The sequence below is a fragment of the Papio anubis genome, chromosome 4 (genome assembly GCF_008728515.1).
Source record: "Papio anubis isolate 15944 chromosome 4, Panubis1.0, whole genome shotgun sequence".
NCBI lineage: Eukaryota > Metazoa > Chordata > Mammalia > Primates > Cercopithecidae > Papio > Papio anubis.
The window spans coordinates 7,987,367-8,001,330 of record NC_044979.1 but is presented as its reverse complement, the minus strand read 5'-3'; the positions used below and the strand labels follow the sequence as shown (position 1 = coordinate 8,001,330).

At 59.1% G+C, this 13,964-nt stretch overlaps 1 protein-coding gene across 2 annotated transcripts in view; it reads right to left on the bottom strand.

The window, feature by feature from the left end:
* SMARCD3 (SWI/SNF related, matrix associated, actin dependent regulator of chromatin, subfamily d, member 3) overlaps positions 1–13,964 on the bottom strand; it is a 38,691-nt gene that overhangs the window by 4,853 nt on the left and 19,874 nt on the right. Inside the window, exons 1-2 of one of the 2 annotated variants that reach the window (XM_021936430.2) lie at positions 4,655–5,138; positions 1,631–1,842 (exon numbers count right to left, since the gene is read on the bottom strand). In XM_021936430.2, coding sequence (XP_021792122.2) covers positions 1,631–1,842; positions 4,655–4,732 — 290 coding nt within the window. In that variant the 5' untranslated portion in view covers positions 4,733–5,138. Of the gene's footprint in view, positions 1–1,630; positions 1,843–4,654; positions 5,139–13,964 lie in introns of those variants that run through there. The other variant, XM_031665018.1, reaches the window with a different exon arrangement.

The window sequence follows — 13,964 nt, the reverse complement described above, 5'->3', positions numbered from 1 at the left end:
CGCCCAAGGGCTATGACGGTGGTGTGTGGAACTGGTGCTCTGTCCTCTCTAAGGACACAGGGGTGACCCGTCCGTTCTCTGGCCTGGGAGCCCCCTTCTACCCTGCCACATCCTTAGGGACAGAGAAATTTACACTTAGGAGGGACTGGCGAGTGGAGGTGGTGCTGCCAAAAGATGGGAGCTGCAGAAGTGTTTGAGGAAAGGTGGGGATGAGGGAGGACAAAGGAGAGGGAAGCCAGGTCTGAGGACCTTTTCTGGAAAGCAGGGGGTGCCCTGTCCAAAGGATTCTAAGCTCAGAGGGAGGGAGATAGACGACTTCCTTCCTATCCATGGAGCGGTAGGTGATGGTGTGAAGCTGGCGGGACTTGCATCCCTTCCAGGCACCCTGGGCTTGGAAGAGAATGCTGATGAGCAGGGGTACTCATGCCCTGGGACTACCTGGCAACAAGGTGAGGGACATGCTGCAGCCATAGGCGCCCAGAATGTGCATGGGTGTGACTTCAGGCTGAGGCCAAATTGACTAGGCCCAGGGTAGTAGCAGCTGGATGTGAGTTCTTTCTGACCCACTAGCTGCTGCTGACTAACCCAAAACCCCCCAGAAAAACCTTGGCGGGTCAAGAGATGAAAACGCAGCCTAGAGAATAGCTCCATACTGCCCCCGTGTGGTGTTCTCAACCACTACCCCCTCCCTATGCAGAAATCTAAGGCTAACAAGCAGATTTCATTAAAGGTCTGGTTTGTTTTAGACAGATTATCTATGTGTAACTCTCCATTTATACAAGATAAATCAGGGAATTACCGTTTGCTGTACAAAATGACGATGCACTTTACAAAATAATTCATCAAGGGATTCCTATAAGTGGTGAATTTTCCCTGATGTGTAAAAAATACTTAATGAGGTAAAATTGATATTACACCTTTTATAGAAATCCATCTGTTGTGCAAAAAAAGCATGTGTATTTGGCTAAATACTGAAATCCAGAGGGGCACTGCTGTTGCCAGGAGCCAGCAGGGGCTTTGAGGGTGCCACCAGCTGCTGGAGGAAAATAAGGCAATGGGCTGGCCCTGGTGGCTTGGGAGCAGACCTGGTCCAGAGTGCCTAAGAATTAAGAGCGGAACTGGGCAGAGACCACCTACCACAGGGCAAATCCCCAAGCTCCACCCCCAGGGCCAGAGAGTCCCATTGAGAAAATCTGGAGTGGCTTTGAAACAGTCCGGGGTCTGGCAGGAAGGCTCAGCGGAGAACTACACTTTGGGCAACACAGTCCTACAGCTCTGCCCTCAGTCCCACTGGAAGCCCCGCCCCCACCCCAAAGACTGTAGCATCACCCAGAACCTGATGGGTGGAGAGAGGGACTGAGCAGGTGACAAGGAGAAGGGTGAGGGGAGCGTGCAGGGAAGCGGTACCGGCTGCCGACGGCCACAGCCTGTCTCTACCGTGGGCACACAAAAGAATCAGGCCGGTGCCCCCTAAGCCCACCTCCCCAGAGGGCATCCGATCCGGGAAGCCTCGCTCCCCGCTAATCATTCTTCCTCACCTCTTCCAATCCCCGCTACTCTCTCACCTGGTCCCTGCGGGTCCCCAGGGCCCGCCCCTGCACGCCCCCTCCGCGCCGGGCCTCCCACTCACCTGCGGCTCCGCGCGGGGGCGGTGGGCACCGGCTGGCCCTGGCTCTGTGCCTGGCTCTGCCCGGGCGGGGGCGCTGCTCGCTTACGGGCGGGCTCCATGCCCGCGGGGGCCAGGCCGGGTCGCACGGCGGGGCTGCCCATGTAGGGGGAGCCCGGGGGGCCCATGGGCGCCCCCTGGTGGGGCATCCGGGCTCCAGACGGCATCCCGGGGCGCTGTGGGTGGGCGGGAGTGAAGCAGAAACGGGCGCCCGTGGGTCAGACCAGGGCCCCCAGCTCCAGGCGCGGTGAGCCGGCGTCTCCCCTCCCCCACCAGACCCTCGGCTGGTGACCCTGAGCGCTGAGCGATGGGTGGGAACGATGGGTAGGAGGGGCAGGGGCGCGGGAATACGCGCGGCTCTGGCGGAGGGGCTTGGCGTCTGGCTGTAGGAAGCTAACTGAAGCCAGGCACCGCACAGGGCATTGCGAGCCTCGGGGCTGCGGAAGGTACCGCGAAAATGAATATTAATGGCTCCTTTCAACCTTTCAAAGATGTTCACATCCACATGCTCCTCTACAAGACAGTCTGAGCAGGTCCTTTCATCCCCACTTGACGGATGGGGCCACTGTGGCTCAAGGAGAAAAACGACCTCGCCAAGGTCACACAGCTCATCCAGGCCCGGCCAGCCCCTGAAGGGCTGCCTCCTGGGGGCCCAGGGCTTTGCTCTCTGCAGCTTGGTTGAAGTCAGGTACCCGGCTCCCTGCTCCGACTTCTGCTCCTCCTCCTGCTCCTCCTTCTCAGGCTTCACTTCTTGGGCGGTTCTGCCTGGCACTCACTAGCTCCTCATCTCAGCTACTCTGCTCCCTGCTTTGACCCTTCCGTCCCAAACCCCACTCCCCTCGACTGACTCCAAGTCCCCACACCCAGGGTCTTTGCTGACCCAGGGTCTAAGCTGCCCTCATAATTTCTCCCAGGGTGAGGGCTGGAGGCAGGGCAGGCAAGGGCAGCCTGCAGGGGCACCCCAGACCCTGCCAGGATTCTCTGATTGGGAGGAGGGGAGCTGCGTTGGAGGTGGGCTGCCCAGGGGGCCTGAGGTGGGTCAGGGCAGTGACACTTCCACTCACATTTCCCTTCCTGTCTGCCCAGGTCAGCAGCCACCTCCTCCTCTTCCCATCCCCACCCCAGCAAGGTCAGCAGTCAGGGTTCAGGGGGCTGTGGAGACTGAGAGGAGGCGGCTCCTCCTCCCTTGCCACTACCCCTGGGTGGTCAGATGGGGTGTAAATGAGATGCAAATGCATCGAGCGAAGTGTTCCAAACCCCACTTGTCCAGACTCCAGAAGGGAGATGGGGAGGGCCAGAGAGAGTTTCAGGGGCTGTGAAACAGAACGAGTGGGGTGGGATGGGGACTGGGACCACGAGAGCAGGAAGAAGATCAGAGGGCAGGGGTTGCAGACCCTGGCCCTGTTAACATGGACACACCACCCACCACATCCGCAGGCATGAGGAGGGGCCCCTTGGGCTTGCTGTTTTCCTTCCAACTGCTACCTCTCCCTCCTGGCCCTCCAGGCTCTGTGTCTAACCCTAATGTCCTCCCACCCTCGGTCAGCAGCTGTCTCTGCCTATCTCTCCTGCAGTGAAACCTGCCTGTCCATGTGTCTGCTTCCCTCACCCCACCTGACCCTGTCACTCACGCCTCCAGGGTAGCGGCCCAGAATGGAACCCAGGCCTGGCCACCAGCTAGATGGGGCACTGGGGCTCACAGTCACTCAATAACTGAAGCTCTAAGTTGACCAGATAAAAAAAAAAAAGTCCACGTGTGCAGCCTCTCCCCACTAGATGGGCCTTTTTAAAGGGGCTCCCACCAGCAGCCAGGTTAGGATTGGTAACTCAGCTAGCTGACATGGACACCTTGGGAAGTTACCCCCAGGGGTCCCTGGGGTTGGAGGATGGGCCACTCCAGGGAGGCCCCCTCTTCCTGTCAGCTGCTCTCCCCAGTTATCAAGGCCAGGGATACTGGCTCATCTGCTGAAGAGGCCCTGAGAGGGAGGCTTCCAGAGCCCCCAGAGAGCTGTGCCCACCTCCAGCCCCACCCCCATGAAAGGCCAAAATCCTAGGGACTCTGGTCTTACTGAGAAGGTGCCTTCCTTGGGGTCACAACCAAATTTGGCCATAGTAAACCTGACAGCTTCTTCTACACAGGGCCTCCACCCCCTCACCCATCTCAAGAGTCGCAGCCCCTGCCTCTCCCATTCCACACCTCTCCACACCCCTCCCAGCCAGGCCCTACTGACTCAGCTCCAGCCTCCCGGGCTCCCACGTGCCTTTGCAGCCTGCCTGTGGCAGGACAGTGCTCCCCTGTCCCTTCGGTCTCTAGGCCTCACATCCCCAACTCCAGCCCTTCCTTCACACCTTCGAGGAGTTAAGGACATCAGCTTCTGGTGGCTGAGTCCGCCAAGGGGACCCTCAGAACCCCTAACTTGGGCTAAGTCCCTAGAGCGGGCCTCTCCCCGACCCTGAGGCAGAAGCTCCAGAGCCCTCCCGCTGGGATGCAGAGGTGGCTCAGCCTGCGAGCTTCCCACTACAGTGCCTCCAGGGTCACCTGCTCCTTGCTCCGGAGACACAAGCAGTGACACCGTCCCAACGGATGAACAGACAGCCCAGCCCAGCCTCTGCCATGTCCCCATCCCCCACCCCCACCCCCAGGGCAGGGGCAACACCTGGGCCCACAAGGAAAAGAACGAAAGTCAACCTGTCGGCTACAGCGAGGACTCCCCACTTGGAGGGGAGAGTCCCCAAGTCCCACCCCCGCCCCTGACAAGAGCCATGCAAACGCCTCCCTTCCCCGCCTCGCACCAGACCCGGCCGGCCGCCTGGCGACGTGTTCGGGTGCCAGGGCGCCAGCACAGTCCCGGAGCCGGGCCGTGGGCCATGGCGCCCCCCACCAGAGGGGTGGGAGAGCGGGAGTGCCCTCCCGGCCCCTCCCGATCAGCCCTCCATTCAGCCCGAGCCAGCTCGCTCGCCCTCCCCCTCTAACTTTCCCCCACTCACCACCCCATGGACCAGAAACTCAAAAAGTTTGCTTTTCGTGGCTTTGCGCGCCCCTCCGGCAACTTCGTCCGCGGCCATCGGGGTGGGCTCAGCGGCTCCTCTCACTCTCTCTCTCTCTTCCTCTTTCTTTCCCTTTTCTGCCTTTTTTTTTCCTCCAACTCTCCCCTCTGAGTCCTGCTGGGCTCTCTCACACTTCTACTCGAGCGGAGTGGGGAGGGGGCCCCTTCAGGGCTGCCCTGACGGCCCACGGCCCACGCCGCCGCCGCCCGCCCGCCGCCGCCGCCGCCGCCGCGGCTGCCGCATTCCTGCACTGATAAGACAGAAATAGTCCGGCGGCCCGGGGTCTGCCTGTTGACTCGGCGGGGACGGGGCCGCCTGCCTTTCCAAGCCCGCTGTCCAAACAGCGCAGATAAGCGGCGAGGCGCGCCGACCAGCCCGGCCGCGGGCGCTGGGCAGCAGTGCTGCAGCCCGAAGCCGCCGAGGCCCGCGGGAGGCGGCGCGAGGAGGGGACGCCAGGGGAGGCGGCGGGGGGTCGCCGGCCACCGGCTCTCGCCACAAATAGTTTCTCCGTCAGGGAATTCGCCGGCCGCGCCAGGCAGGGAACAGTCAGTTCCAACTTTTCCCCCAGCGGGCTCCTGCTGCATTTCTGAGGCCCTTTCCCCAGAGACCTGGCAGGCCGAGCAGGGAAACATTCGCTGGCAGGAACCGGGGGAGCCCGGCCCGCGAGGCCTCGCGCCTGCCCGGGGCCGGCGGCGGTGGGTGTGCCCGGGCGGCGGCGTGGCCCTGCGTCCACAGCTGTGTGTGCCCTTGTCTCACACGCCGTGTGTGTCCGCGCCCTTTTGTGGTGTGTCAGCTTATGTGCGTGCAGACAGACGCCCTGTCTGTGTGCCTCCCTCCACGACAGCCTCCGTGCGCGCGCCTGCGTGTGTGGCAGGACGTGGCCTGTGCCTTTCAGCTCTGTGCAAGGCTATTTCTGGGTATGTGAGTCTTTGTTTGCCGCTCTGTGAGAAAGTGAGGGCAATAGGGGAAGTATTTCAGAAAGAGGGACAGGGATTGTGTTCATGAGAACAGGAAGAGAATGAATGTGGGGAATGGCGCAGCGCCAGGGGGGTGCTTGGGTGGGTGTGTGGAGAGAACGAGGCAAGCCGGGCTTGGTTTTCTTGGGGTGGGGGTGGAGTGGGGTTAGGGGACCCAGAGGAGTTGGGGCAGCTGGGCTGGGTATAGTGGGTATATTGGGCCGGCCTCAAGACCCCAAAGAGAGGGATCTTGAGGCTGCGGTGTGGGGTGGGGTGGCAAGGGAGCCCCAGAAGGGGCGTGTGGAAGGAGTTGGCAGTCCCTGGAGTGGAGGAGGGACCGGAAGGAGGAGGGGCAAATCCTGACATACCCAGGCTGGGAGCCCTGGGCCTATCCAGGTCCCCAAAGGCCACGCCCCTTTTTCCTCCTTCTGGGGGAGGAGCCCGTGGGCTTTGGAACAAGGCCCCTTGGGTCAAGTTTGGGGGCCTGCTGGGGCCTCACTGTGAGAATCCAGGTGAAGGCAGGGCCATAGCCTAGTGCCTAGGGGAGTTTGTTGAAACACTTATTTGAAGTTGGGTCCTGAAGACTAAAGTGTCCTGACCCTAAACCCTTCAGAATGCCTTTGCCTAGGGGTCTTTTCTGCCTGCAGCCTGATTTCTGCTGGCCCTGGTTGTGCTCTTGGCTGTCACTGTTCATTTGGGTGTCCACTGTCAATCTGAAATGTCAGGGAGGGCATCTGGTCCAGGATGCTCCTCTACCACCCCTAGCTTGAAAGGGGACCTAGAGATACCCTTGCTGCCAAATCTCTCCCAGGGCTTTAGCCTAGACCCCTCCTCCACACCCACACACAGAGCCTGGGCCCTGACAGGGTGGGGATGGGTGGGTGGCCTGCCTCTGTCTGCCACAGGTCATGCAGGTAGCTGCTGGGAACCTGGGGAAGTGACTTGTCCAGTCTGCCTGCTAACCTCCAAAATCCCTGCTCACTCCCATTTCTTAGCCCCTGCCCACGATTCTTTTACCTGGAATGCCCTTTGTCTGCCCTCTGCCTTCCCTCTGCTTGTCCAAATCACATCTATCCTTTAAAGCCCACCCCAGGCCCCACTTCCTCCAGGAAGCCTTCCCTGGTCCTACTTGTATGCAAAGATTTTTCTCTTCTCCAAATGCTCATTGCCATCTACCCAGCACCATGAATTGGCATTGGACTGGCCTGATGTGCACAGTGCTTCATGGACATTAGCTTTGCTTTTTCCCAAAGAGGCTAGGTCCCTATGAGGTCAGGGACTGATCTTTAACTCCCACTCTTCCTCCATGCCTGGGCACAGGAACTCAACAATACCCCGGATACCTGATGCTTGCAAAGTTTAGTGAGCCAATGGATGGAGCTGGTACTCTGCCATTTACCTGATGGTGTGAGTTTCATGGGTACCCCCACCCACCACGGGTGCGTCTAGCAGGGGCGTGGGAAACCACAGGCCTCGGAGGTTCTGGGGGTTGGGGATAGACACCTCTAGGCTTTGTTAAAGCTCAGTGTTCTCAACTGTTAGACCTCTTGGAAAAAGAAGACAGCAGAGGAGATGCTGGGCACTCCAGTTTGGGCAGCTGGGAAATTTGAGGCAGGGCCTGGGAGATCCGGGGCTTGGTCTTGGTGGTGGAAGAGGTTGCAGGAGGTGGTCAGAGCAGGGGCTATGGTTAGGCCCCTGTGGAGGAGCTGGTGGGCTTCACCCAAGTCCATACATAAGCCCCCTCCTGAGCCACCCCTCTGGAAGACATCCTTAAATGTACAAAGACAATAGATACACCGTGCACACATACCCTCCCGACACACACACACCAGGCACACACACCAATGCAAGCGCCAGAAGGTCGAGGAAGCCACACGGCTCTGCACACACAGGCACACCTTGAGCACCTCCAGATCCCGTGGTGGGCCCCATTCCAAAGGCAGGCCCAGACACATTTGCATACTGCTTTTAGGTGGGCGACATGAGGAGCCTTCAGACCAGAAAACTGGGGCGGCGCCAGTGTGGGGGCCCGGACCAGGGCTCCCTCCTCACAAAGGCCAGGATCCCCAATGGCTCAACCCCAGAAGGGGGCTCGGCCGTGCCACGCCGCCGATGGCTCCTGCGGGTGGGAAGGAGGCCCGGGAAGAGCCTGGATTCTTCCCAGCGCAATAGGGCTCCCGCCGCACTTGGGGCAGGCCGTGCGCCTGTCGGGGGCGAGGGCGGCCGCCTGGCGCCCGGAGCCGCAGTCCCCCCTGCCGTCCCCCCATCGCTCCTTCCCTCGCTGAAGCACTACCAGCACCAAATGGCAAAGCGCCGCTCCCCGCGCAGGGAGAGATGCGCCGCGGCCTGCGGGACGGGCTCGGCCGCCTCGCCCCCACCGCGCCCGAGCGAGCGGGCGGCGGCCGGGGAGCTGGGGGGCCCGGGCCGGCCCGGCCGGCGCCGCCCCTCCCTCCGCCCGCGCCGGTCCCCAACCTGGGCATGCGCGCCGCGGCCTCCCTCCCGGTGAAGGTCAGCCCGGGGCCCAGCTGCAGGACTCCGCGGCGGCCGGGGAGGCGGCGGAGGGAGGAGGGATGCGGGGAAGAGACTTAACCCCTTCCCTGCGGGAAGATGGCCACCGAGGCCGGGCCCCAGCTGCAGTCCCGCCTTCCTGCCCTCCGTGAAGGTCCCACCACTAGGACTCCGCTCGGGGGGCGCGGCAAGAGGAGCGAGAGAGCGGGGAACATGGAAGAAGGGGCTGGAAGGAGAGAAGAGAAGCTGGCGAGGGGAGAGGGAGGAAGGGAAGGGAGGAACAAAGGAAGCGAGACTGGAGGGAAAACGGATTGCTTGGGAGAGAGCTCTTTCCTCTACTCCCTTTTCCCTACACTCCCAGCAATAAAGCTTTCCTTAGGGGAATACGATCACCGTCACTGGGGCGGCCTGAGTGTGTGTGTGTGTGAGAGAGAGAGAGAGAGAAAGAGAAAACGTGAGAGGAGAGGGAGAGAGAGGAAGAGAGAGAGAGAAAGAGGGAGAAAGTGAGACCACTTGACGCTCTGAGGACCACAAAGCCTTGGTTTCTGTGTTCTTGCCATCCCTAAACCAGGCCCCACTTTCCACCATCCAGCCTACCGGCCCGGGCTAAGCCCCAGCCCCAGGGGACCTCTGGCTAGTCCTTGGGGTCAGGCCCAGCCCCAGAGACGGCAGGAGGGGAGACTGTACCTCAACCTCCGCCTCTGGTGAGGGTCAGCAGAGGGGACCCGAAGGCCACCTTCCTCCTCCTCCTCCTCCTCCTGGCTGCCCCCATGCTGCTCCCAGGCCAGGGCAGCTGTGCACCTCCCTGTTTGTGTTGGGATGTTTCTGTAACCCCGACACTCTCTGCTGCTATCAAGGGGGCTGTTTCTCTGTGACTTTGTCTTTCTGTGTCACTTTTGCAAACACACCCGAAAGAGACAAATGCAATAGATGGAAGCAAAAAAAAAAAAAAAAAAAAAAAACAAAGAAAAACTAGGACACCAAAATAATGGTGCGACCTTGGGCAAGTCACTGTACCTCCCTGTCCCTCAGTGGCCTCAGAAGTGAAAGGAGAGGCTTAAGTCAGAGCATTCCTAGAGCCCTTCCAGCCCTGAAATCCAAGAATTTCCTAAGACAGAGGCAGGAACCAAGGCAGACTGGGAGGAAGGAGAGGGCAGAGGGAGGGAGCAGAGAGAGGGAGCTGTGCCGGGAAGCAGACCCACACCAAGTGAGTGGGGGCTGCTCACCAGGAGTGAAGCCTGGTCCCAGCTCAGCACCCCCTCCTCTATGGGGTCCTCAGGGACACGGCCCTCCCACTCACTCCCTCCATCCTCCCCTCAGAGTAGCTCTCTCTGGGTGGCTCTGCCCCTGTCATACACACCTGGCTGAGCCCTCACCCCTACACCTTCAGCATCCAGCCAGCAGGGTGGGCCTTACCTTGGGGTCCCCAGGGTCCTGTGCGGCAGGCAGGTGCATGCGAAGCTTAGTGGAATGAATGAGGCCTCCTTCCTCTCTTTGCGTGCATGGGATTCCTCAGTCTAATGGGATGCTCCTTGACACCCCTCCCACCACACACAACACAATCAACTGCTGGTGGCAGGAGGAGAGCGGGGCTGGGCCGCTGGGCTCTGAGCCTCCCGCTGGCCCACAGGGAAAGCACATGTTGGATCCATAGCAGGTTTTTTCTTATCCCCCATTAATGAGGTGGTCGCTTGTAACAGGTCACGCACCCCATAAAAATGTGCCACAGGCCTGGTCCCCATTTCTGCAAGGACAGAGCTGGGCTGTGGGACAGTGTTTACGTGGGATCCTGAGGGGTGCTATAACCTCTCTCCCACCTTCCAGGGTGTGGCTTTGCCTGGCGGGCAACAGGGATGCATCCAGGGACCCTGAATTGGGCAGTGCCCTGATCTGCTGGCTGTATGGCCCCTGGAGGGAGGGATGGGTCACTCAGAGCCATCCTCACTCTCCTCTCATCTCCCTCCAGATCAACACCTGGCACATCTGGCCAGATTCAGCGGCTTAGATGTGGCTGAAACCCAGGGCAAACACACGGGGATCACATGGCCTCAGGACTCATAGGGTGGTTGGGACTCCAAACAGTAGCCAGTCTTCCTCTCTCCTCCTCCCAGGTGTGTGGGAGCCATGTCTGGCTCCACCGGCCTCCTGGTTAACAGGCAGCCAGGGCTGGGAAGTCCACCCATCTCCATAATATCCCCTGGCTCTGCTAAGGTCCCACTCCTGCCCTGCCCCAGCCGTGTCCCAAATGCCTGAGGTGCCAGGGGAGTCACCCAGTGCATGTCCCAGACATCCTACTCACCTCCCCATCTCTCTACAGATGCTGGCTGCATCCAGATGTTGGCTGCTAGGGAGCTGGGCACCCGGATCTGGGGGGCAGCCTTGTGGCTTCTGGTTGACTTGGGGTCTGCTCATGTCGGGCTGTGTGGCCCTGGGAATGCTGCTTCCTCCCTGGAACTCTGTCCTCATCTGTGAAATGAGGGTGCTGCTGCCTCCCCTCCAACCTCTGCCTCTGGAAATGCTGGCAAGGCACAGAGTGCTGCCCGCTTCACCGGGGCTTTGTGCCAGGGCCCTGCCTCTTCCACCCTGCCTGGTGTGGGGAGGCCTTTGACTGCCCTGCTAGCTGTCTCCACGTGTGCCCTATGTTCCCCAGGCCCCAGCCCTCCTCTTTCTTAGTGAGTGCCCCATTCTGGCACCTCCAATTCTCCTCTCTGTCTTTTGCAGCTAACAGCTCCCCATGACAGTGTCAGGACAATCCTGGTGGCCTGGCGTCCTGCCCCTTACCTTGGGAACCTTCTGAGGACTTGTGAGGCAGGAACAGGCCTCATTTACTGCTCTGACCAGGTGTTCAGGGGGATTCCTGCCAATCACTGCATTCTGGGGTCTGGGTGTCACTGGAGTGAAGAGAACTGAATAGTTATAAAAAGTCCATCTGCATTTCTCTAAACAAATTTTTGGGAATATTAAATCAAATGGCAGTGGGCAGTGGGATGTGTAAATAAACTCCCCATGGAAGTGCTGCGTGGACTCGCCACCCAGCTGTCCTTGCTGGTCTGATGCTGCACCTTCCACTCTGCACCCACGGGGCCAGGGGAACCCTCCACCTGCCCTCGGCTTTGAGGGCACCAGGTTCAATCTCACGCTGCCCTTTATCCCCAACTGCGTCAGTCACCACAGAAATCCCCAGACCCCCTCAACTCCTGCATTTTGGGCCCCACAAGGCCCTAGACCCTCCTACAGTTGCCATCTCTCCCCAACCCCTGAAACCCTCCTACTCTGTGGTCCGTCCTAAGGAACATTTCCAACATGCTCCACCTCTTCTGGAAGCATCCTCTTTGCCTTCCAGAAGCAGAAGCCAGGCTCCCTTCCAGCAGTGGCTTGACCACTGGCCTCAGGGTGGGTACGGCCCCCCGTTGCCCCTCACTGCTGTTTCCAGACCCCTGGCTCTGCATCTTACCCCCAGCTAGGGAGCCTTCATTCATGCAAATTCTGGCTCCTGGCTCATGTCACTCTCTGGAGCACCACTCCTGTCCAGTCTGCTGCATGCTCTTCTGGACATCTCTGGCCTCTCCGTTCCTTGGCAGCTCCCCTTTGAGAGATCCTCCCTGTTCCCTCAGCCATGCACTCCCAAGGTCATCTCTTAGATGACTGCAGCAACCGCAGCCCCCCACTTTCAGTCCCATGAGCCCCACTTGCTGACCACCATCTCCTCTTTTTCCTTTTTCCAGTTCACCCTGTCCAGCTCCCTGACCTCCAAGTCCTGCAACTCCTCTGGAACCTCTGCTTCATTTCACCACTCTGCACCCCTCCCCACAGCTACCCCTTGCTGTTACATATTGAATCTCCTGGCTCTTTTGACGGTGATACATAACACACAATTGACCATTTTAACCTCCCTTGCATGTACTCTTTTTTTTTTTTTTTTTTTTTTTTGAGATGGAGTCTTGCTCTGTCACCCAGGCTGGAGTGCAGTGGTGCGATCTCGGCTCACTGCAACCTCTGCCTCCTGGGTTCAAGCAGTTCTCCTGCCTCAGCCTCCCAAGTAGCTGGGACTACAGGTGCCTGCCACCATACCTGGCTAATTTTTTGTATTTTAGTAGAGACTGGGTTTCACTGTGTTGCCCAGACTGGTCTCAAACTTCCTGACCTCAGGCAATCTGCCTGCCTCGGCCTCCCAAAGTGCTAGGATTATAGGCATGAGCCACTGCGCCTGGCTTTTTTTTTTCTTTGAAACAGAGTGTCACCCTGTCGCCCAGGTGACGTGATCTCAGCTCACTGCAACCTCTGCCTCCTGGGCTCAAGCAATTCTTGTGCCTCGGCCTCCTGAATAGCTGGGACCACAGGTGCACACCATCATGCCTAGCTACTTTTCGTATTTTTAGTAAAGACAGGGTTTCACCATGTTGGCCAGGCTGGTCTCGAACTCCTGACCTCAAGTGATCAGCCCACCTTGGCCTCCCGAAGTGCTGGGATTACAGGCATGAGCAACTGCACCCGGCCCCTTGCATATACTCTTGACTCTCTTAAGAGGTAAATTCAGCTTCATCAATTCCTCCCCTGCAACCATGCACCTGAATGTGGCCAGAGAAAGACACACAGCTACCCCTCCCGGTCTCATTGTGGATTTGGCATGAGCTCAGCTGGCATCGTGCTGCCCGGCAGACCACTCTTCCCACAGCACAGTCACATCTATGCCTGCTCCCACACCCTGACAGGAGTTTTTTGCATCTTCTCCCTCCTCTGACCTCCAACCTCTCCTCCATCCTCCTCACTCCCAGCTCATGTCCCTGTTTTCCCCCTTCACTGAGAAAAAAGAAGCTTCCGAAGAACTTCCAGAGCCTCCCACCACACCCTCTGCCTGCCAGCAGCTGATCCCGTTCCTCCAGATGAGCTCTCTGTGCTCCCGACTACAGCCAGCCGTGCCTCCGTGTGCCAGTTCTGTCCCTCCTCCACACCAAGGACACTGCTCCAGCAATTCTCTCCCACACCATCATTTCATCAACATTCCCCTCTCCCCTGGAGTTCCCCCAGCAGCATGCGCAAGTTCTGTTACATCCCCACTGGAAACAAACGCTCTTCTTTCATTTTTTATTACGTTTTAAAAAATAGAAGTGAAGTCTCACTATGTTGCCCGGGCTGGTCTCAAACTCCTGGGCTCAAGTGATCCTCCCGCCTCAGCCTCCCAAAGTGCTGGCATTATAGGCGTGAGCCCCTGCACCTGGCCTCCTGAAACAATCTCTCTTAACCCTACTTATCCTACAGTTTGCTGCCCAGTAGCAACAAAACTTCTCAAAAGAGTTGTCTCATTTGTGCTCTTCCATTCTCCCTGAATCCCAATCCTGTCAGATGCAGCTCCGGCTGCTCCACTGAAACACTCCTGGCAGGGCCACCGGTAGCCTCCACATTGGCAAATGCGGCTGTCAGTTCTTAACCTACTGCAACCTCCACCTCCTGGGTTCAAGTGATTCTCCTCCTCAGCCTCCCAAGTAACTGGGACTACAGGCGCCTGCCATCACACCCGGCTAATTTTTGTATTTTTAGTAGAGATGGGGTTTCACCATATTGGCCAGGCTGGTCTCGAACTCCCGACCTTGTGATCCACCCGCCTCGGCCTCCCAAAGTGCTGGGATTACAGGTGTGAGCCACTGCACCTGGCAAAATCACAACACTCTGTCCTCTTTCAAACATTTCCTCCCGTGGAGGGAGGACACTTCCCCCTCTTGGCTGACCTCCTGCCTCCTGGGCTGCTCTTTCTCAGTCCCTGGGGACCATCCAGTTCTTCTTCCCTC